The sequence below is a fragment of the Solanum verrucosum genome, unplaced genomic scaffold, assembly GCF_900185275.1.
Source record: "Solanum verrucosum unplaced genomic scaffold, falcon-dt-bn FXZP01000235.1, whole genome shotgun sequence".
In the NCBI taxonomy this organism is placed as follows: Eukaryota; Viridiplantae; Streptophyta; class Magnoliopsida; order Solanales; family Solanaceae; genus Solanum; species Solanum verrucosum.
The window spans coordinates 3,130,766-3,154,673 of record NW_026019948.1 but is presented as its reverse complement, the minus strand read 5'-3'; the positions used below and the strand labels follow the sequence as shown (position 1 = coordinate 3,154,673).

Sequence of the window (23,908 nt, the reverse complement as noted above, 5' to 3'; positions counted from 1 at the left end):
CATAAAGAGATTCCAAAGAGAGAAATAGAAGTTAAACCAGAAATTAATGCTTAAACTGTGTATAAACATATTAGCTATCTGCTGCGAAAAAAGAGAACTTACCACCCCTTCTCGCATGTGCTTCCTCTGGATCCTATAAAACAGGCCGACCAGTTAGATTGTTGGAACTGTTACAAAGTTTTAAAATGAAATCTGCTAAACACATGCTCCAACCACAATATATGTACAAAGTTTCACTTATAATTCTGTAATTCAAAAGAAAAAGGCTGAAAAAATATTTTATAGCACCCAAAAGTGTGGCCTAGTGGTTAATGGAGTTGGTTGAGCACCATGGGGTCTCAGGTTCAAATCTCAGCATAGACAAAAACACTAACACACTGGGTGGTTTCTTCTCATGTATTCTAGCCTTAATGGACAAAGTTACCTGAGACGTGTTACTGGTGGGAGGTGACAGGTATCAAGCTGGCCCGAACACCACAGTTATCAAAACAAAAAAAGTATTTTATATGCAGCTCATCTGTTGTTCTTTTACATTACTCTTTCATCTCTTGTTAAAGTGCTAACTCAACGTTTGTCCTCTGTCCATTACTCAAAACCAGCTAACAACACACATCAAACAATAAGGCTTTGTCGACTTCATGTAGATTTTCAAATGTTTTGGCAAAAAACTAAAGAAATTGCAGTCAAATGAAGCAACACGAATAATAAGAAACCATAGGAAATCCTACCTCCATTGCATCAAGCTGATGGCGATAAAGGTGGAATCCATCCATTGGAAGAACAATGGCAACTTCTGGAGGCTCAACTTGAGAATCAAAGGAAGGAGACTTTTGGGGCCATATCTTATTGACTCTCTTAGCTACTTCAGATGCGATAGTGCTCTTTCCAGCACCGGGAGGACCAGCAAGACCAACAATATGCCTGCATAATTAGGCAAGTTGTTCTCCTTAAGGCACCTCATGGAATTAGTCAACATACCAATTTAGTAGAGTGTTTGTTGATAATACTAGCAGTTTGTAGTTATAAAAGTCATGAAACACAAGCAATGGAAAAAGATCGGAGATGATAGAAGTAAATAATAATATCAATATAAAGAAAATGATATTAATATACATAAAAGGAAATATATGCATGTTTGAGTCAATAAGGAGATGTTTGTAGCCATAAACATCATAATCACTAAATTAAGATACACAATTCTACTCATTTAAATGATTCAAAGCATGTTATTTTACATTTCAGAGATGTGTTTTATATTATTAATATAGGCTCAACTTCTAATTTTGAAAAACATGCATATTTTTATTATTATTGCAACTGACTCATCAACTGATTTAGGGGTCATTTGGTAGGGTGTATAAGAATAATGTTGAATATGATGTACTAGTAATGCTTGTATTAGTTATGCTAGATTATTTCTTATACAGTGTTTGGTTTGGTGTATTAAAAAAAACATGAATGCATAATTTCTAAAATAAATATTTGTTTACAAAAATACCTTCCACAAGTATGATAGAAGGGATGTGAAAAAGGTTTTGAGCGACAAATGTGTCTTTAACCATGCTAATGCATGCATTAGAACCCTTTGCATTACTAATACCATGGATTTTCATGCATTAATTATACACACTTTAATACCAAAGAGAGATTGAAAAAGTGTACCAAACAAGGTATTAGCAATACAAAAGCTATTGTATGCATTATATTTTCTAATACACTCTACCTAACGACCCCTTAGTGACTATTATGTTTTATGTATATTCACTCGCTATTATTAACATATTTACATGGATAATCGAGACATATACATTTTGGTTGTCGCTTCTTGGGGTATATCTTCTTCTTTCTTCTTCCTTTATTCCCCTCTCGGAGGATCTGTCGTCGTGTTTTTCCTTTTCTCTACGGCACATGTCATATTAGTCCTCTATATTGATATACATCTCATTCAGATAACCAGCCAAATGGTAGAGGCAGATTAGAAATAGCAAAAACTTAAATGAATCATTTCTTCTTTCCTTTATTTTCCCTTTTCCAGGTTCCAGTCAGTATTTAGAAAGGCCTTAAAGTTAGGAAGTAATTCAAGATAAACCATAATTATCTTGAAAAGCTACATGTAAATAGCAACCAAAATTTCTGCTTTGAGATGCAGATAAGCATCTAACAGATTTGCAAGATGATAGCTTACTTGAAATAAGGGCTTGATGCTGCTGCTGCAGTTGAAACAAGGTGTTCGGCCAAAGCATCATATATGTCATCCATGCACCTACAAGGTACACAAATATGAAGTCAAACATATAAATACAAATTAATAAAAAATATCACAGTTGTATAAGGTGGCTCAACTTTACCCATCTCACAAGGACAGATTTTCTCATGCCAAGCGAGACGCAACTGCACAAGCTTTATCTTTTAACATATAGGCAGGAAACGCATTGATAGCTTATGAAATAGCCATATGTAGAAAAGGAGGTATCTACTATCTATAGAAGAGCAAGCATGACATATTCAGTCTAGATTGATTTTGTCGTTCCAGTCAGACACAGATTTGTTTCTGGTGTTGAGCTATCTTTCCGGAGTTGAGTTATATCTTTTTTCAGTAATTAGCAGTCTTATTCATGAGAAAAAAAAGTAGCACAGGAGGGCCCAATATGGAAGAAATCATACTGAGAATAGGATTAGGCATGACCAAGCCAGGAGAAATAAAAATACAACAAACAGAAAACAATCAACTAATATTAAGTGTCAACCACAAAAGGATGTTGCCTGATCTAGAGATGTAGCTCATGTATTATATAAAAAATCTTACAGACAAGTAGAGCACGTATCAATCTATACCATCATTTTTCAATCCTAGTTCTCGGCCTCTATCACTCCAGATGCTTTTTTGTCCTCTTCAAGTCTCTTTTAACTTTCCAGCATGAGACCATTGTGCGAGCAATATAAACTCTCGTGATTTAACTTGATCAATCTACACAAAAACAACAAAGGAGTCCACAAGCTCGGTGGTTGCTTGCGTCGTAATATTGGTACTGGTATTTCATCTTCAAGGAATCTGAAGTATACCAATCGCTTGTCCTACTTTGCAAGCATTAGGTAAGTGCTGCAAAATCCACCATAAGTTAACTAGAGTGATTTGTCCTATATCTAAGGAAGTCCCCTATATCTCCAATTGTTGTAGGCCTGTTCAGAACTAAATGAATGAACACCAGGCCTATAAAAAACATGAAGTAGTGCAGCATGGTCACCATACTGTTGAACAACTATTGAACAGGGATGAGTCCCACAACATTGGGAAGTTCTTTCCGCACAAATGCCTCAACACTTGTTATTTTTCAAAAAAAAAATTACCGTGGTGTTAGGGTCCGCTTTCGCGTTCCATGGAATACCTGTCACCTCTCACCAACAAAAGGTGTCAGGTAACTTTATCTACCAAGACTAGGACAAATAAAAAGAATCACCTAGTATTTTTTTGTCTCCACTGAATTTGTGAACATGAAACCTCAGGGTTTTCAACCACTTCATTGACCACTATGTCGTCATACCCTTGGTGCTACTTTTTTATACTTAATAGTAATAATTTAACTTTAAACTTTTCATTTTAATCTTACAAGATGGTTATAGTCACCCGAAAATCTAAAACTTTTGATTTTTTCTTTAATAAGAAAAAAAATCGTGTCTAATCAAACAGTTTCACATACAAGAGTAAAGTTAAAGGAAAACTAACCCGTCAAGCAAGTGCAAATGAGCCTCCAAATTATGTGCACAAACAAGATCACTAGTTGGTTTCAAAAAAGGTGAATTCTTATGATCCAAAGCCAACTCCACACCAACATGTGAATAACTCCATGGCAACTTTTCACTTATCTTCATAACCATAGATGGTGAATGCTCATTCAACACTAATCCTGGTGATTTTGGCACAATATCATGAACATTCACAACTCTCAACACTTTCACACCTAATTTTTCAATTCTTTCTTTGAACCTTACATTACCAACTCTTGGCCCTGAAAATGAAAAAACACAAATTGGCACAACACTTGTATCCGCCTTTACATTTAAGCCCGTTTCCACTATGTCGTACGCGCTTAATATTGCTAGCGCGCTGCCTAAGTTGTGCCCAATAACCGTTATGCTCATTTCCTCGTCTGGATACATTTCTATTAATCTTTTCACTTCCGTTAGTATCTGTTCTCGAGCTGAAAATTTGCAATACCTGCATAAATCATTCAAATTTTAGTAACAAATATGAATTCTGGAAAAAAAAAATCATTTAACTTTGCGCTCTCTCTAACAACTTAACCTTTTAAATGAGATTGTTACACACTTAAACATGGTATCAGAGCAAACAGAAGTACTGAGGTCGAATTATGTGTTCTGTCTAATATATTAATCTTTTAAATGAAATGATTACACAATTCAACATGATATCAGAGCAGACAAAAGTACTGAGGTTGAATTATTATGTGGTTTGTCTAACAGATTAAGCTTTTAGATGAAATTGTTACACACTTCAATATGACATCAGAGCATACAGAGCTATACTCAGATTGGATTTTGTGTTCTATCTAACCGTTTAAGTTTCTAGATAAAATGAACGTACCTGCACTTCTCGTCTTTGTCAGTGTAAAGATCAAGAAATCCAGACTCGACCTTGACATTAGGATCAGGGCAAGGTATATTATCTGAAGAAATCGGACGGAGATAATCCATTAAATCAGCAATCCATTCCAAACGAGTCACGGTACCTCTCCATGCTATTGTTATGTCACGACGCCCTAACCGTTTCGACGTTTCGTCATTTGAAACCGCAACATAACCTATCCAATTCGCGTTTTTACTCCATATCTATTATTTCGACATTACATAATTAAGAAAAATAAAAATACATCTTTTTTCTAATAATTTTGACTTTCCAGATGAGACAGTCATACAAACAGACACAGAAAATAAAAGTTACCTTAGGCCAACGCGATTGCTTGAAGAAATTTGGCAAGTTAATATTTGAAGTTGCATATAGATAACGTGTGATATCGTACCCATATTCAGCCATCCCTAATCCATCAAAAAACTTGCGCCTTGGAAATTTGCAACTCCCACAATATTTAGAATATGGATCAAAATCGAAAGCATCGTAACAAGCTTGAGCCATTTCTCCGTAACGAATTAATTCGTTATGTAGAATTGGATCCATTGGATCAAGCATACCTACCCAATCATCTTGACCATGAATTTCTAGCCATCGATCTACTAATTCCGGTTCATAAATTTTCGTAGTGTTTACACTTTCTTCTAATTGATCGATGGATTTGTTGATCTTTTCTTTTTCGAACTCGTTAATGATAGGTGTGAAAGATTGGCTAGTTTTAGACGACAAAGAGCGTGTTCTGGTTGACGACTTGATTCTAGTAAGGAAATTAGAGGGAGGAAGAAATGAATCGGCGGGTTTGAAATTAGTTGTACCTTCGTGCTGATGGGGTGTACATGTTTGGAATGTGAGAATGGAGTTATTGAGAGAAGCCATTGATGAAACAAAATGAGGTCAATGATGAGATAGCTGAGGAGGGGTTAAATATGTATTGGGATGATGAAATAATGGTGGTCCTGTTTTATATAGTAAAATATATACAGTAATAATTTAAAAGAAAGATGGAAGCAACATTGATATAATATATCAGTGTGGGTTGTGGTGGATCGGAGTGGTGACACTATTTCACTCTTAATTAAACATTTTGAGTTTAAGTTTTGGATATGAAATTTTTTTTACTGAAAATATCGCACACAAAATGGACCTTACAGTGTACACCAAATAAAAAAAACAAGATTAAGATAATACTAATAGTTTCAAAAGAAAGATTTAAGGTGGTATTTTAAAAAGAAAAACGAATGGAAGCGAGCTTAATATATATACTCTCCATCGATTACTTTTACTTGTTCATTTTAGAATTTATCTGTCTTTTAAGAATTAATAATTAATATAAAGATTTTACCATAAAATTCATATTAATTGATATATAGTTTAGATTTTAAAAAATAATTTGAGGACTAAGTAATTAACTAATGTTGAGAATAAAAAAGAAAAAAAATTACTTTCTTTGTATATTACTATATAAAAAGAAATAAATAAAAATAAAAATTAATTTTTAAAATATTAAACAAATAAAAATAAATGAAAAAGTAATAATTAAGGTCTGCATAGTCAATAATTTGAATACTGTTTATGTGAAGAAAAATGGAGTGCGCATGTATCACATGGAATAATTTTGAATACTAGTAGGTAATATTCTTGGAGCTTTGGAGGTTGACCTAAATGGATTTCTCAAGAAGGTTCTGACTTATGATTTTTTTTTTAAATATTAACTTTGTTATACTTGCTTTTAATTTCAATATAATACGGTTAAACCTTTTTATATTAATCGTGTTTGTCTGAAAATTTATTTAGATGTTATTATAAAGAAAAGTATGTAAAGAATAAATATATATCAGATAAATAAGTTAAAATGAATGAAGTAGTACTACTTATTCATACTTTAACTACTTAGCTAGAGTTAGTTAAGAATCATTAAAAACATATATAATATTAATAAAATTAGTAAACAGAATTATATTGCAAATTCATGTACCCCGTAACCACTTGTGATAAACTACAAACTTCAATTCATATAAAGGAATCACACAAAACTCATTTTAATGAAATAAAGCATCATATTATAATAACTTACCGTATTATTTTGACTTTGAAAATATTGTAATAAAATTTTCACATAATATATACTACTGTCAAAATTTTAGCGCTGTTTTTCCTTGTTTAATCACTATTTTGGTTTATACTTTATATATGCAAATGGAGTTAAATTGTTATAAATTAAGAAGTTTTATTAAGTAATTTAGTAATTTAAAATTTTGTGTAAAGATAGGTAAGTTTTTATAAAGACAAACAAATGTAATCCCATGAGCACTTTTTTAAAAATTGAAAATTAATATTTGCTAAGGTTTTGCTAGTGTTGATGTGCAACATTTCAATATTTGGATGTAAATAAAATTACTAATATTAATTACAAAATTTGTAGAGAGATATTTTTTTTCTTACCAAAGTTAAAAGAATTTTTTTCCAAACTCAATCTTTTAACTATAATTAAGGTACTCATTAAATTAATTTAATTTAGATCTTTAGTAACTAAATAAGACAAGCATCACTCATCAAATGTACTCTCTCCATCCTTAAATAAGCGATATTTTTAGCTTGGAGCCTTGAACATACTCCTTAAGAAACTACTACTCCTAAAAAATAAAAGATATTTTTACTAATCTATTCTTAATAAATATCTTCAAAAATATACAATTCATTAATAGTTATTAGATTACATAAAATTGAAATAACATTATTAATATCTTAAGAAATAGGGACAAGGCGTGATGGAGTCAAATCCATAATCAATATCTTTTGTGAAAGAAATTTTGTTACTAACGAATTGATTTGTCCCACCCAAAAGCATTAATAACTGTCGCAGAAAGGTATGAATGGTCCTACATATGCTTTAATTTGGTTGTTACATAATTGTTTACGTCTCTCCTTCCAACTTGTGACTTATGACCCTCTAAATAAATATAAATGTTCAAGTTGTCTTCATCTCTATATTATTCATATTTAATTTGATATATCTTTTAAGAAATAGTAAATAAAAATTACTATAAGAAAAGTACTGATTACCTGGGGATTTTCCTAGGGATAACATAGTAAAATCCCCAGGTAACTTGATTACCTGCGAATTTTCTCGCAAAATGAAATCCGATGAAAAAACCTTTGTAGGTAACTCTTACCTGCATATTTATACAATCCCTAGGTAATTTACCTGGGGAATTAAAATCCGCATGTGTTACCTGTGGATTTATCTGTGAGACATAACGAAAATTCTTGCGAATTTTTTACCAAAATTTCTTATAAAAATGAAATTGCTTGGGAATTTTCATAGAAATATTTCGCAAGCAATTCCCTATGAAGATTCCCAAGTAAATCCGTAGGTGTTTGGAGATAAAATTTTGTGAAACAAAAGGAAATTTCCTGCAGATATATATGAAAATATTGCTCAAGATAATTCCTATGAAAAGAAACCCGCAAGAACTAACAAAAAATATCACTTTCATTCAACAAAAACCATATTTCATAATTATAATTTCTTTGAGAATGAAACCCGCAAGATCAATATTTTAAGATTCTTAAATGGACAATACAACTCAAATTTGAATTCTAAATAGTACTGTCAACTATCTCAATCCTCACTTTCATTCACGCTATCAGAGTCATGGGCATAACTACTGTCATTTACGCTATCAGAGTCATCACCACTTTCATCCTCATCATGAGCGTGATTGTCTTCTTGAGATGATTGTCCATTTGAAGATGGTGTGTTGTATACGTTCAAACCTGACTAGAATTATGAATGAATAAACTTGATACACCACACAAATTTCAGGAACAACCTTAGCCACGTCTCACTTTGTGTGATTTCATTGATTTCAGAGGCAAATTTTTCCTAACATCTTGAAAAAGTTGTGTCATCCTTGCAGATGCCATTTTCTCAAAATTATGTCTTATAGCATCAGTATAGTGAGGGAGCCATTTGAATTTCTTCTGTATGTAGCAAATAAAAACTGCATTAGTTATACAAGCTCACACCACCTGCATTAGACACTTGAGAATTGTTAGAGTGTTGCAAATGGTAACGTTATTCTGGGAGATTCTTTAACAAATGAAATAAGCTCGTTATTTCATTTGAGTTTAGATAATATATATGATCTCTCACCGTCGTGAATGTACCTCATCTAGTACGATACATCGATACATATCACTTCACAGTTCCAGATATAACTAAGACAGACATCTAAGATAATAAGAAGCAGGAGGAAAATTTGTTTTCGAATTAACAAAACCAACAATGCATTTGCTGCACTTCTTGACTAGAATCACTTCCAAACTCAATCACATAACTAACAGTAAACTAATTAGAATTCTTTAACCGTCACTCAGTGCTTAAAAAATAATTGTAAAGTTCAAACCTTTAATTTTCAGAGGAGAGAAAATAAATCATACCCTTTTCCTGGACCCATTCCTTTTGCAGCTCCATATTTTTCACAAGCAACATCCGCCTGAAAAAATAAGGTAATACTTTCTAGATGCTAACTAGACATATCAAATATACAGAAGACAAGAAATCACACTTAAATAAACTCAAAACTCACTGCACTCTCGGGGTCTGAAAGCATGGCAAATATGACATCAAAAGCTGTTGCAACCTCCTCAGAGGATGATTTGTATCTGCAGAAAAGAACCTCAAATTACCTTGAAATGCAAATTATCCAAAGAACCACAAGGTATCATGGAGTCAAATCCATAATCAATATCTTTTGTGAAAGAGATTTTGCTACTAACGAATTGATTTGTCTCACCCAAAAGCATTAATAACTGACGCAAAAGGTATGAATGGTCCTATATATGCTTTAATTTGGTTGTTACATTACTGTTTACGTCTCTCCTTCCAACTTGTGACTTGTGACCCTCTAATAAATATAAATGTTTGAGTTGTTGTCATTTCTATATTATTCATATTTAACTTGATATATCTTTTAAGAAATAATAAATAAAAATGAATGGAGGAAGTATTTATTAATATACAAAAGTTCATGTCTTGTATTGAATTATTGGACATTGTAGAATTAAGGTAGCATGACCATCTCCCAACAAATCAAACCTTTATAACGACAAGAATGAAGTTTTTCTCTATATAATTAAGTTATTATATTAAAATTAAATAAATGGAAATGAACTTAGGAAGATGAAGCTAAAGGCATAATATACATAAACCTGATCTTTAACATAGTTGTAGCTGTCAATTATGATCTTTAATTTTGGGTGTGCACAAGTAAACACTTTAACTTGTTTAAAATTGAACAAATAAACACATTCGTCCTACATAGAAATTTCTTGTCTTGCGTGGCGTCCTATATGTATTATGTCACGTAGGGCACGTGTGTCTACTTGTTCAATTTGATACAAGTTTAAGTGTCTACTTGTGCACACTCAAAGTTGGAGGGCTTAAATATCAGTTGAAGTCAAGTTAAAGGGCATATGATCAGCATTCAAAACTCTCTAAAGTTTCATCTAATGGTCCCTTATATACATATATTCAATTTAGAATTTTCACTAAGGAGATTCAGAAAATAAAAAGGTAATGTTTGGCATTTGAACTTAAAATATTAAGGTAAATTTTAAATCCCTAAATCACATCTAATTTTATGTTGGGACTTCAAAATCTATAATATACATAAAAGCTAAAAACATATCTTATATATACTGTAATTAATTGTTGAGAGGATTCAGGTGAATATCCTAGAAAGGTAGGTGCAGATCTAAATGGGAATCTAGGGTTCACGTGAACCCAATAGCTTCTGCGTAAGCTCTCTATATGTATTAAGAATACACTAAATATCGATAAATATTTGAATGTGAACCCATTATCATTGTTTATTAAGATCACTATAGGAATTCATAAACTTTAAATCTTGAATTCGCCTTTGCTCGGAGTCGGAGGGCGTAGATACACCCCACTTATATACCAGCTCTTTGATATATAATTACTTCATGTAGTTGATATACTTGATCTCTTGTATGTAAACATTATACATACTCAAATTTATATACCAAAATGTAATTATCGTCCTCCTATTTGAAATGTCGAACTCATGGCAACCTGTCTTTCGATTTTTTTCTTGCCAGGCCCTTTCAATGTAGGCAGGCCAGTTGCAAACAAAGTTGCACCCAATAAATTATTTCGTCCCCTACGTCAAATCAAACCAATTTAAGGTAAAGAAAAGGAAAAAAAAACAATTTAAGGTATGTTCGGTTCAGATTTCAATTTTTTCATGTTTGATTAGTCAAAAAAATTTGAAAATATTTTTCTTTAAAAAAAAGTTCCTTAAAAATGAGATAATTGATTTCTCTAATAGAAATAGAAAAAGAAGTTTCACAAGTGACATTCCTGATTATTTTGAATGAAATTTTATCTCGACTGATAGCTGCCTTCTTTTGATGCTTATTAGCGATGATGATGATGATGATGATACTTTAAATAAAAAAAGAGTATGACATAATTTGAGACTGGGGAGACTACCCAACTATTAATGGAGTGCATATCAGATCAATTTTTCGTAAGGACATTTGAACATTTTTCCCTTTTTAAATATATATGCTATTAGAAAAAATTGTACTCATCAATAGCGTTTCAGGCCGTTGAAGTTAGAATTTTCACTAAGAAATCTCAATAGTTACAAGTCAAAATGTAACTAGAACACATAATTTCAAAAACACCTTAATTACTATACTAACCTTGTGTTAAGAAGGATCAATACTTGTATTGACATTAAACAGTTGTATCAATGAAGATTTACATGATTAGGCTTTTTACCTAAAATCCACTATAATACAAAGAAAAGACAAATAAGATGCCTTTCTCTTTCTCTTTGTATCATAAAAATGATTGAAATACATAATTTTATATACAATTATCATGTCATGTCTTAAATTCCTAAATAAAATTTATGGTTTAGATAAAGAAAGAAAAACCTCAATTTTCAAAAGAGCGCGCAACCAACCTAATTGAGGGACATAATTTATACAAGAGTTCAAATCATTAAAGTCTGGGCAATTCAGATATAATGACTGCATGAAAATTTCAATCAGATACAGTAGCAATGAAATGAATAATCCTTATATCTCATAAACTGACTGATTATTCTTACATCTAAGCTGAGTTTCTTCAAGCGGCTGTGCTTAATAATCAGTTTCTGATATATAAGGTAAAATTTACTATTTCGCATTCCCTGAGTTGTTGGACTGTCTAGATCTGGATCACGTATGCGGTTCAGTACAAACGAAGAAATTTCAAACAAAAGGAGAGAAAAACAAAGCAATCATCCCACAGTAGGCAACTAAGCTGCACCAAATTGTATGGAGTAATTTCCCTAGATAGTCACCTATGTTTGAGAAATTACCTAGTAATATCATTTATGTTTGTTTTAGGATTACAATATCACCCAACTTTCCATATTTTCCTCAAAATATACTTGACAAAGAAAAAACTTTATTCTCTCTCCTATTGAGATGCCATGTCACATTATCCATTTTTTATTAAAAAAATTAACATTTTAAAATAACTCATATGTTATATTCATTAAAAAAAAAAAAAAAGAATAATTCTTGATTATTTATCATTTTTAGTTTTTTACTTTAGCATATTAAGAGATAGACATTTTTTATTTTATTATTACATTTAACATTAATTATTTTTCTAAAATCATTTCTCAATTCATTCATTCATTAATTTCTTAAAGAATATGCAAAGTGCACACTTTAATAGGAATGTCATATCATATTATTCTTTTTTTTAACTGGGAAATTTAGTTTCTACTCCTTCCGTCCATATTTACATCTTTCTTGTTCAATATTAATTTGACATATCTCTTAAGGAATAATAAAGATAATTTTACTATATCAATCTTTGAAAATAATAAATTTTATATTTTAAAAAGGCATTGGCAAATGACTATAATTAATAATAACAGTGAATTAGGAATTAAGTAATAAATTATCACTTGATTTTCTAAAATAAACAAGTAACAAATGAATGATTATTTATAGTGTAATGAATAAATAAAAATGGACAGAGGGAATAGTTGCTAGAAAAAAATCCGTAAAAAGAGTTAGTCGATATAATACTTTTGATTTTTTATGAGTATGTGAAAATTATTCTCTAACATCACTTTTTTTTCGTTCACTTTTACTTATTTTTAATGTTCACCTTCCATGTTCTTTAAGAACTTAAAGAATGAATGATTTGAAAAATGATTTAGAATAAATAATTAGTATTAATCATAATAACATAAAATAAACATGAGTTTGTTTAAAAATGTTCACTTTGCGTAATGTAATTATTATTTTTACGGAGTATATCATATAGGTTGATTTTAAAAGTTTTTATTGCCTTTTAATTATTAGTAAAAAGAGAATAATATGACACGGCATTCATTAGGAGAGATAAAGATGTTTTTTTGTGTCAAGTATATTTTGAGGAAAATATGCAAAGTTGGGTGATATTATAGTCCTAAAACAAACAAAAGTAATATTATTAGATAATTTCTCAAACATGGATGACTATCTATAGAAATTACTCAATTGTATGCCACCTATAGAATAATCCAACAAAGTGCATGCAAGGAGAAGTTTTCAATAATTTCTCTGAAAATACATTGCATATATCATTCTGATGCCGCTGTCAGTCTGTCACTGATACTAGACCTGTAACAAGAGAAATATTAGTTGACAGTAGCTAGATATGCAGGCAGATGGCCATACCCACTGAAGTAGTCAGAGTCACAATAACCTAAATCTCTTTCTAAATTAACTTTGCAAGGTTTAAACAAGCATATTAATTAGCCTCCTTCTCAACTATCATGTTGTTTAAGCATTGGATTGTTTTATTATCACAGTAATTAGATAAATACATAATTCTTTTAGTTATATCCTAACACTCTATTGCCATCCACAAAGGACTTCAGGAAGTGAAATTTGTTGGGTTTAAGCAAGATGTGAATGAGAAATTGGGAAATATGGGAAACCAATTTGGAGGAAAATGAAAACTCATTTCTCCCTTATTGGTAGAAGAAAGAAAAGAGTTGTCCTAACATTTTCTTTGGCTTTTAAAGGTTGCCCTCGCCTCGACGCTCGCTCGGCCTCAGCATCGGCTATTTACCCACTCAGATCAAGTAACTCAAGCCTCAAGTAGCTCGAGGCTACAGATACATCATTTATTTCTGACCCTAGTACAAGGGAAAGAATTCTCAATCTCCTGTAATTCTCTTGGCGAGGGAAATCTCTTTCAAATTGAGAAATCTAGTATAAATCAAAACTGCAAATTGATTATACAACACAACATGAACCTGTTGGAATCATCAAATCACCTTTTCAAATTCGTCTTGATCAAATATATATTGATCGTGGTCAACTCCAAAGTTAACAACACTCAAATTCTATCCAAGGGTCCATATTCACTCTCGAGTGCCTCAGTACGCTTGCAAACCATCCAACGAAGTCATGAATTACCCTTCGGATCTAGTGAAACTGCTAGAACTCAAAGACGACCTCGTTAATTCAAAATGTTGACTTTGATCAAACTTTCAAAACTGAAAATTTTGTTCGAACCAAATTTGATCACATTGAAAATCAAACCACGATCTCCATAAATCACAAATGACATAATTAAGCCACAAGGAGGGAAAAATTATAGAATTATTATCATTCATTTCATTTCTCAAAGTTTCTTCCATTTTCTTTACTGCTTGATGTGTGAATGCGATCGACCTAATTTTTCTTATTTTATGCATAGACATCTACCATTAAATATATACTCATTTTTGTGAACGTGTTTAGCTTTATTATTAGTTTGATATCCATTCAGACAAAATCCATGCCCCTAACCTGTCGTACTCTGATTAGGCCTCGAAAAATTTTGAGATCATCGAATTTCTCAGAAACCGAGGGGTCAAGAGCCTAATCAGGTCCCCTCATATATATGATGTGGAAAGAGCATGCAATTGGTTAATTTTATCAATGATTAAATATTAGGTGTGTGTGTTTGTGTATTTCTCTTATTAAATAAGATATCAACAATGTCTTATTAGAGTTTAGGAGGCTTAACTTTCTTAGTACCCTTCTTAGAGGGTGATTAGGAGATTGAGTGCTCTTTAGGTTTATTTATTTTTCGGTTGTTAATGGTAATTTACATTGATTTTTTTAAAAAAACAATGTCATGACTTATAATTAGGAGGAGGATATGAGATTTGAGTCAATTTCAACAACTTATCTCTTTACTATTTTTATTCGTTCATCTAAATTATAAAAAAAAAAGTTACACGCTTTAATTTTAAAATTGTTCAAGTATAGTTTTTTCATTTGAATAATTTTTTACAAAAATTCTACACACATACATATATATAATAGGAGATGTGATAGCGCCTACGTGTAAGCACCACAAAAAACAATCTTTTTAAATAATTAAAAATTATTTTCTATTTTACAGACTTTCTACGGTCATTTAAATTTTTGGCATTTTTAAAAAAAATTCAAATTGTGACATTTTTTAAGTCATAGATGATTATATATTTAATTTAATTTTAAATACATTTCAAATATCTTCTATATCATTATTTACATATTACTAAAAAAAGTCAGCAATGAAAAAAAACATATCGTGTTTGTGTTATAAAAAAAATCAAAAAATAAGAATTCAATCTATATTTCAAAAAAAAAAAATTCAATATTTCAAAAAATATTTTCAATTATAATTTTATATACTTATTTATGAGTATCTTAATTAAAATGATAAATAACTATCTTATCCGCCTTCTTAAAGTGAAAAATCATTTATTATTATCAAATTAAAATTTTTACATCATTTTACTGTTAAATAATTCTTTTAGATTTAATTTAGTTATTTCTACTTTTAAAATTGAAAACTATAAAAAAATAAAAATAGAGTCACATTAATTTAGAATAATTTATTTTCATTTTAGATTTTACAAAAGAAAAAAAAAATTATTTAAATAAAACTGGGGATATAAGTAGGAAGTTTTAAAACTTCACATTACATTCCCACTAAAACCCAAACTCTTAAAATCTGATTAATTAAAAAATCACAAATAAAACAAATTATGTTACACAAATTGTAAATTTTAATATTTATATAAAGATAAAAATTAAAAATTAAATATTTGAATGATTTTTTTGATATTAAAAATTAAAAATAATAATTAAATTATATATTTAAATAAAAATGAGAATCTAAATTGACAGTTTTAAAACTTTCCATTACACTCCACTCAAACACAAACTCTAAAACCTGATTAAGTAAAAATTAGTAAATTGAACCAATTATATAACACAAATTGTATTTCTTTTAACATAATAAGATACTAACAAAAATTCAACAATTTTAAAATTCAAAAAATAATTTAAAATTCTTTAATATATGTTTCTTAAATTAACCAAAAAGAAATTAAAAAGAGTAACCAACTAAAAGATTCTTTTAAAAATAAATATTACAAAATTGTATTTTGCAAAAAAAAAAGAAAAAAGAAAAAAACACATATAGTCACAGTTAATTAGAGAGTACGTTATACTTTTCCTCTATCAAATTTTCCAGAAGAAAAAATATAAAGTAGATTAGATAATAAAATAAATAATCCATTTTAAAACATTAGTTGATGAAGTAATACTTATATACAATGTGAAAATTAATAATGAATGACTTTTTTATGTGATTTGAGTGAGGGATTTTGTTTGGTTTAATTTTGAATTAATAATTTTATATGGCTATGGCATCATATGATGTAATGTATAATTACTATATTATTTCTCCGTTATTTTAGTCTATGATGAAGTTCCATTATCTTGTTTAGAAAATTCATATCTTTTTTAATATAGTTCAAATCAAAATTTAAAATATCTAATAAACATATTGAGAAAATCGATCTTATACAGAGTTTGTACTAACTAAGTTTAGTTTTACAACAAATCATTTTTTCTATTATAAATAGTAAAAAATATTTCGAATAAAACATATGTTAAATGTATCTAATATGGAACAACTATTTTTAGTAAGATGATCAACTAATATGGAACGGAGAGAGTATTATTTAAATATATCACTAAGTGAATAATAATTCTTATTAGTTATTTTTAATTATAAAATGATTATATTTTAAATGTCCGCGCAATGCGTGGACACGTATCCTAGTTTCTATAATTAGAGTTTTGCAATTAGACTAAAAGAACATGTGTTTAATATTTATGCATACACATGAATGTAACTCTAGCAAATTGACAGACATATTATACATAAATATAAATTCCCAAAGTTGAAAGTTCACTATGTTCATCTAAGAATATATATATTAAATATAAAATAATATGAACTTAAGTTTAGTCATCAAATATTTTAATAAATATACTTATTTCTTTGATTACAAGTGATATATACACAAAGACATGCATATCAAATATAAAATTTATATCTTATTCTAGATACACTTATATATCAAAGGAATAATTTAGTTAGATCTAAAAAAAAATTAATTTTTATAAGTCTTCAAGAACGAATCAATGAGAAATTAACATTATGTTTAATTTCACTTAGAAAATAGAAATTATTTTTCATAGATTCTTAAGGAGAGTGAGTCATTAGGACACGTTCATTGTATCATAAAATATTTTTGAGTATGTATCGATGTTGCTCCAATTAGTATTGAACTAATGATAGTTTTGTGACTGTTAAGGTGTTATTTTGAGCATCAAAAATCTTAAATACTATTGCAAAGTCAAATACATTGACAACGAATTTGATTTTATGATGACATGATTGCACGCAAAGAAGTTAATTGTAAAGTATATTTGCATAAATTGTAGACAGTGAAATTTTATTGATAAATTCATATTAAATTATAGATTAGTCGTTAAATTATGATATATTGACCAAGTTAAATTATTGATTAATAACGTTGAATTATTGAAATTAAAAATTATATGACTTAAATAAAGTACAAAATATATTTGGGCTAGTCCGTTAAGTTGACAAAAATGAGACCAATGCATGTTCTTCAAGCTCAAGCTCCTCTAAAATTACCTGAAGACCAAAAAAAAGACAAAGGAACAAGAAGAGAAATACGTAGAAAAATTGTTCTTCACTAGTGATTTGCAAGTATTCCGCATACAAAGGAGTCTTCGTCTCGAAGTTGTGTGCCACAAGTTTTCATATCTTTGTGATTGTGACTAAAACTTGGCCTCGCATTCGCGGTATAGTTTCAACAAGTGTTTCACCGATTCAAAAACAAAGAAAAGCCCTTGAGTTGACAATCGTGACAATCTTCTCCCCACGATCGTCAAGTCAATGACTTTGCTTTGTTTTTTAATCAACGAAATATTTGTTGAAACTTCACCAATAATGTGTAGCCAAGCTCCGGTCACAATCTTGGAGATATGTAAACTCGTGACTCACAACTTGGAAATGAAAGACTCATTTTGTATACAGAAAACTTGTGGATCACCACTTAAAGTTTTCTTTTCTATGTATTTCTCTTCTTCTTCAAGTTTCTTTTGTTTCATCTGGTTTTATTAAGCCTTTATATAGTTTTAAGCTATAATTTGGGGATATTTTGGTCTTCAGGTAATTTTGGAGGAACTTGGACTTGAAAAATATGAGTTGGACTCGTCTTTTCAACTTAACAGACTAGCTCAAATGTAATTTGAACTTTATTTAAGTCATTTAATTTTAACTTAAATATTAGTTCAACTTTATTAATCAGTAATTTGACTTGATCAACATATCATAACTTTAAAGATTAATCCAAAATTTATATGAATTTATCTAAAATATCACGGTCTACACAAATGATTGCAAATCCATTTACTCAACTAGATTCTAGAGAAACGTGTTTTTTATTCATGCAAAATCTCAAGGACGTGTGAAATATGACATAGAGTCGTTGATTTTTGATAATTTTTACAACGTTCATGATTATTATTTTATAAATTTGATTTGCATACACTTACTATTTTAATGTTTGTGTAAATTCTGATAAGTGAATATTTTTACCAACTATCTTGTTTTTAAGTTTATGTTATTAACTTGTTTAAGTGAGAATGAAAGCATTTGATGTGGTTTGCTTCATGTTTTGCGGAATAATGAGATATAGAGTTGATTGAAAAAAATAAAAGAGAAAATCAAGTGAAATCAACACAAAAAGGGGACTAAAATTGAAAATCAAACCGGCAGCAAGTTTTTCATCGCGATCGCGTGATCAATTATCGCTATCACAGTCAACAAGTCCACAATGAATCGGGATCACGTGGAAGGAGGTCGCGATAGCAAAATCTTGGTCAATGTTGACCTTGCGATCGCGATAGCAAAATCTTGGTCAATGTTGACCTTGCGATCGCGGTCAAACTTTTGCGAACGCGAAGAAGAAAATCCCAAGCGTCCAGGACAATGTTGAAAATTCACATTTTGATCTCAATTAACAATTTATACTCATGCAGAGCCATTTTGAGAAAATCTTTCATAATTCTGAATTTGGGCATAGCTTTGAGAGTAAGTTTTCATAACAACACCATTACGTGAAGATTGAATATTTTGATTGTAATGATTTTTCACCATTTCTTCAACTCTTTGATTTGTAATGCTTAATTCTAGGTAAAATTGTTCATGAGTGATTTAGGTTTTGCGTTGGTGATAAACAGTTGATGGTTTGTTGATTTTCATGAAGTGTTTTTGTAGTTAATTGAATATTTTCTCATATATAAAATGAGTCTTTAATTTGATTATCTAGTCAATCTCTAGCTTCACCTGCTTTCTAATGGAATTGATCACTCCCATGACTTGTTCATTTACTTTGATTTAGCTTGAAATAGTTAATTGAGGTTGAGAAAGATTGATTGATACTAATTTGAGGTGTAATTACTCGATTAAAGGATTATAGTTTGAAATAGTGAAATCATTACAATGCCTATATTCGGATCATCTTTATTGTCGCTTAGCTAGGTTTGAAAGAGCTAGTTGAGATATATTTGTCTTTGACAGAAGGATATAGGTGGATAATTGAGGTTTCAAGGCATATTTGATTTAACCCATGATTAATTGAGATTATATGATATTGATATACAATGGATTGTATAGATGTTGATTGACTTACCATTTCTAAATCTCCTTTGATTCCTTGCTTGATGAGACATTTTTCCTTTATATCTTCTACCCCACATTCTTAATTGTTCATTAGTGATTTGGATTTTGTGTTAAATATAGCCAATTGGTGGTTTGTTGATTTCATTGTATAGTCAATCTCTTGCTTTAATTATTTCTCGATGGATTAGATCACTCCTAGGACTTGTCCATTTATTTTGATTTAACTTGAAATAGTTAATTGAGGTTGAGAAAGATTGATTGATGCTAATTCAATGTGTAATTACTCATTTAATGGATTATAGCTAGAAATAGTGAAATCCTTGAAATGCCTATAATTGAATCATGTGTTTTGCCACTTAACTAGGTTCGAAAGAGCTAGTTTAGATATATTTGTCTATGATCGAAGGATATATGTAGATAGTTGAGGTTCCAGGGCATATTTGATTTGACCCATGATTAATTGAGATGTGTGCAATTGACATGCAATGGATCGTATAGATGTTGATTGACTTTCCATTTCCAAATCTCCTTGGAATCCTTGCTTGACGAGGCCTTTGTCCTTGCTATTTTTTATCCCATATCCTTAATTGTTACCGAAACCCTCCCGAAAATACTTGTATTGTTTGTTCGAATTCAAATTACTAGCTTGTAATTCTTTATTTCTTCAATCGCCTTTACATTGTTACTTGTGGGATTCGACCCCAACCTCATACGTTGAGTTATATGTTACTAGCGACCACCTACACATGGATTCCTATGGTGTGTAGTTGAGCGTTGTCACATTCTTACTATTATTAGTGTTTATTGTACATTCATATTATGAAATGTTTCAGATGTATTTTTTGATGTTGGCGAAAAGTATGTCAGGTAAATAGAAGTTAGCCTTCTCACACATGTGACAACCTCTATTACTTTGGTGTAAATGGGAGATGAGACGAGATTTCAAGCAATTTATCATATGTGACAATTATCATATGAATTACAATCTTTAGCATTATACAAGGAATGACAAAAGTCATTTAGTATTTTTCTAGTAAAAATAAGTTTCACTTAATCTATTGTGAGAGGCCATATGTGAATTCACATTTTATTGAATAGATCACGAAACTCAATTAAGATACATATGGTATTTGAATATCACTTATACAACATTATCTTATGAGATAAATACATGCGCTTCGTAGGAAAGAACACATATTTCATACCACGTATGCAAATATAAACCAAAAGCGCTAAAATAAGTTATATCTTGACTTATTATGTGAAATCTTATTGAATACTCTCACGACTCTAATAGTAGCTCAAAACTTGGTGTTGACACCCAATTTTGACCCACCACAATATAAATTAATCATTTCGAGCTTCTCCAATTTCAAACGATTTAAAATAATTAGTTTTATAAAATTTCCAAAAAAATAATAATATAGCTTGCAAGATCTTTAAATAGTTTTGTCACTTTTCATAATTTTTAGATAATATATATGTTTTACATAATTATGTATATAATTAGTATATTTTATGATTATTCGAAAATCGTTTCAAAAAAGATTTTTATATTTTAAATATTAGGGATGGTTATAATTTTGAATCAATGAGCTTTATGAAATTCAAAATACTTTCAAGTTATTTTTTAAAAGTAATTTTACCATTTTTTATTAATAAACATGTATATTTTTGCCATTACGTTATTTTATAAATATTTGAAAATATCATCACAAAGATTTTACATCTTAGTTAAATATTTTTTTAATTTACTTTAAGTATAGTTATAATTTCGAGCTAATTACTTTTGTAATTGAATTAGTTAGTTTATAATTAAGTTAATTATTTTTTATTTCGTTGAGATTAAGAATCTCATTAATTAATTTGTATTAACTCGTCTTGTTTAAATTTTAGCCAAATTCACCAATTAAATTCTATTCGGCAATAATTGAAATCCATTATTTAATGACAATTTTTAGTCAATTGCTTATCCCATCTTTTAAGAATAATTTTGGGCCACTTCCTAAAGGCCCAATCCCAATTTCCTGTACAACAAATAATTTCCAGCCCAACAACAATGCAGCAACCATATTCCAGCCCACAATTCCAATTCAAAATACACATACAACATATCCAAACAACAATTCCTAGCCGACCCCATCCCCTTTCCCTTCCAAGTTCCAATACATACAACAGGACACACAGTACACGACCCCACTGCCCATACCGTCTTCTTCACGAAGAAATCCCGGCAAACCCGAAAATCCAGCAGTAAATCTCGGCGCGACAGTGTCCGCCCATACGTATGTCATCCTCACGTCCAATCGTCCCGGTTTTCCCCCTTTTCGGAGTTTCAGAGCAACAACAACTCCCTTATTACTTTTACTGTTGCCTCGAAAAGAAACGGGGAGATTCAAAATTCAAACGGATTTTGCCCAAAAATGAACCCTATTCTCGATCTATTTAAGATCCTTTTCTCGTTGTGTTTGGGAGGGGGGTTCTGGATCCAAAAAAAAAAAAGGAAGGAAATTTTTTAGAGACGAATTTACTACTCTAAAACAGAGGAATTTCATCAAAAGAAGGACGATTTATCCTCTAGAACATAAAAACTCTTCAGCTTCTTTTACTCGAATCCTTCAAGGCTTTTCAGAATTGGGTGAAGCTCCGCTTGAAAGTGTGGAAATCACTACTCAGCTCGCCCTCTCGTTCCAGTCGCTGCCCAGGAAGAGGTAATGCCTATAATACTCCTCAATTTATTTTACTATTTTTTTTACTTTGCTATGGTGTTTTGATAATTTAGAATCATTGTTTTTTGTTGTTAGGTGGTCGTTAATCGGTTTTGAATGTTGATAGCTTGTATATGCTACATGTATGCTTAAGTAATCTCTTTGGTTTATTGTTGGATATTGTTTTGCTCCTTCAACTTTATCATGGCAAATTTTATATTTTCACTGCTCAAGCCTATTTCGGCATCTGCTTCATTGGCTTTCGAATGTTGAGTCTGCTTTGTTTTCAAGCATCTGTTTTCTCCTCTTTGTTTTAGTTATTCATTTTTTTATTTTTTTTTCTCATTTTAGTCATCATGTGTTAGGTGTATATTATATTAAAGCCAATGTTTTCGTTGTGCTACTTGAAGTTTTGTTTCGTTTCCTTAGTAAAATATATGGCGGAATTCTCAGTTTCTTTCTTCATTTCGCTAAAAGTTTGAGGTTTAGCTGGCAGTATCTCTTTCACTATAAATTTCATGCTCTTCTTTCCATTTGGGTTTATGTCATATGCTTGAGTTGATGTTTCTACTTGAATGATATTTTCCATTCGATTCGTCGTTCTTCCCTAAGTTCTGTCGATATAGGATATAGATATGTGCATTGCTTTTATTGCTAGTTATCATACTTTCAAGTTTGAAAATGTCCTATGTTTGCTTGAAATTGTTGAAGGTTCATACCCCTGTGACTTCATTATTGGTTGCTATTACTGTGTAATCTCATTTAAGTTTTCTGCCCTCTTTTGTTTGTAGTGGGAACTTTGTTGGCACTTCAATTAATTTCCAATTAATTATGCCCAGATTTTTATCTTTTTTTTTATTATATATAAATAGAAAGAGAGAAGGAAATAAATAATAATAATAAAAGCAAGTTACAATGATTATTTACATTTGTGAATTTAGGATTTGCGCTTTGCCGTCATGTACTTACATTTATTTCATTTTCTTTTCCCTTTGTTATTATGGTGAGTTGTTATGATCCATTTCTCCGTCCTAATCGTTTCATCTTGTTTTCTTTGCATAAATTCCCTCGGATCGAGTTCTTCGAACTCCTCTTTGCCTTGTATTTTGAGTTTGGGTTGAAACCCAATGCTTTCCCTATTTTTTGAGTCAACCCCTGTTTATGTGGATCGTGGGGAGGCAGATATACAGGGTGAGAGCATGTTATAAGTCCCAAAAGCCCAAAAGGGGATTGTATACAAGATGTATACAGCTGTACACATTCAGTATACACTTATATACAGGTAAAAAATGTGAAAATAAAGAGATGAGGTGAAATACAAGTGTTCGAAAGCAGGAAATACACGAAAAAGGCTGATATACATGCCGATATACAGAAAATGTATACAAAAACGGGTTTTGGTTAAACCCCAAA

General features: G+C 30.4%; 3 protein-coding genes across 7 annotated transcripts in view; 1 reads left to right on the top strand and 2 right to left on the bottom strand.

The window, feature by feature from the left end:
• The window catches only part of LOC125812605 (protein OSB2, chloroplastic-like), a 129,893-nt gene that overhangs the window by 15,505 nt on the left and 90,480 nt on the right, over nt 1–23,908 (top strand). The gene's annotated exons all lie outside the window — the stretch shown is intronic.
• The window catches only part of LOC125812646 (ATP-dependent kinase-like protein notR'), a 35,934-nt gene that overhangs the window by 2,430 nt on the left and 9,596 nt on the right, over nt 1–23,908 (bottom strand). For 3 of the 5 annotated variants that reach the window (XM_049492141.1, XM_049492148.1, XM_049492156.1), the window contains exons 2-4: nt 2,186–2,263; nt 729–921; nt 103–133 (exon numbers count right to left, since the gene is read on the bottom strand). In XM_049492141.1, coding sequence (XP_049348098.1) covers nt 103–133; nt 729–921; nt 2,186–2,259 — 298 coding nt within the window. In that variant the 5' untranslated portion in view covers nt 2,260–2,263. Of the gene's footprint in view, nt 1–102; nt 134–728; nt 922–2,185; nt 2,264–2,348; nt 2,372–2,835; nt 2,889–23,908 lie in introns of those variants that run through there. The other 2 variants (XM_049492158.1, XM_049492163.1) reach the window with 2 other exon arrangements.
• Nucleotides 3,704–5,561, bottom strand: LOC125812547 (phospholipase A1-Igamma2, chloroplastic-like). Its single transcript, XM_049492029.1, has 3 exons — nt 4,961–5,561; nt 4,604–4,848; nt 3,704–4,216 (listed from the first exon to the last, which is right to left on the bottom strand). The coding sequence occupies exons 1-3, from the start codon at nt 5,522–5,524 to the stop codon at nt 3,709–3,711; spliced, it is 1,317 nt and encodes a 438-aa protein (XP_049347986.1). The 5' UTR covers nt 5,525–5,561; the 3' UTR covers nt 3,704–3,708.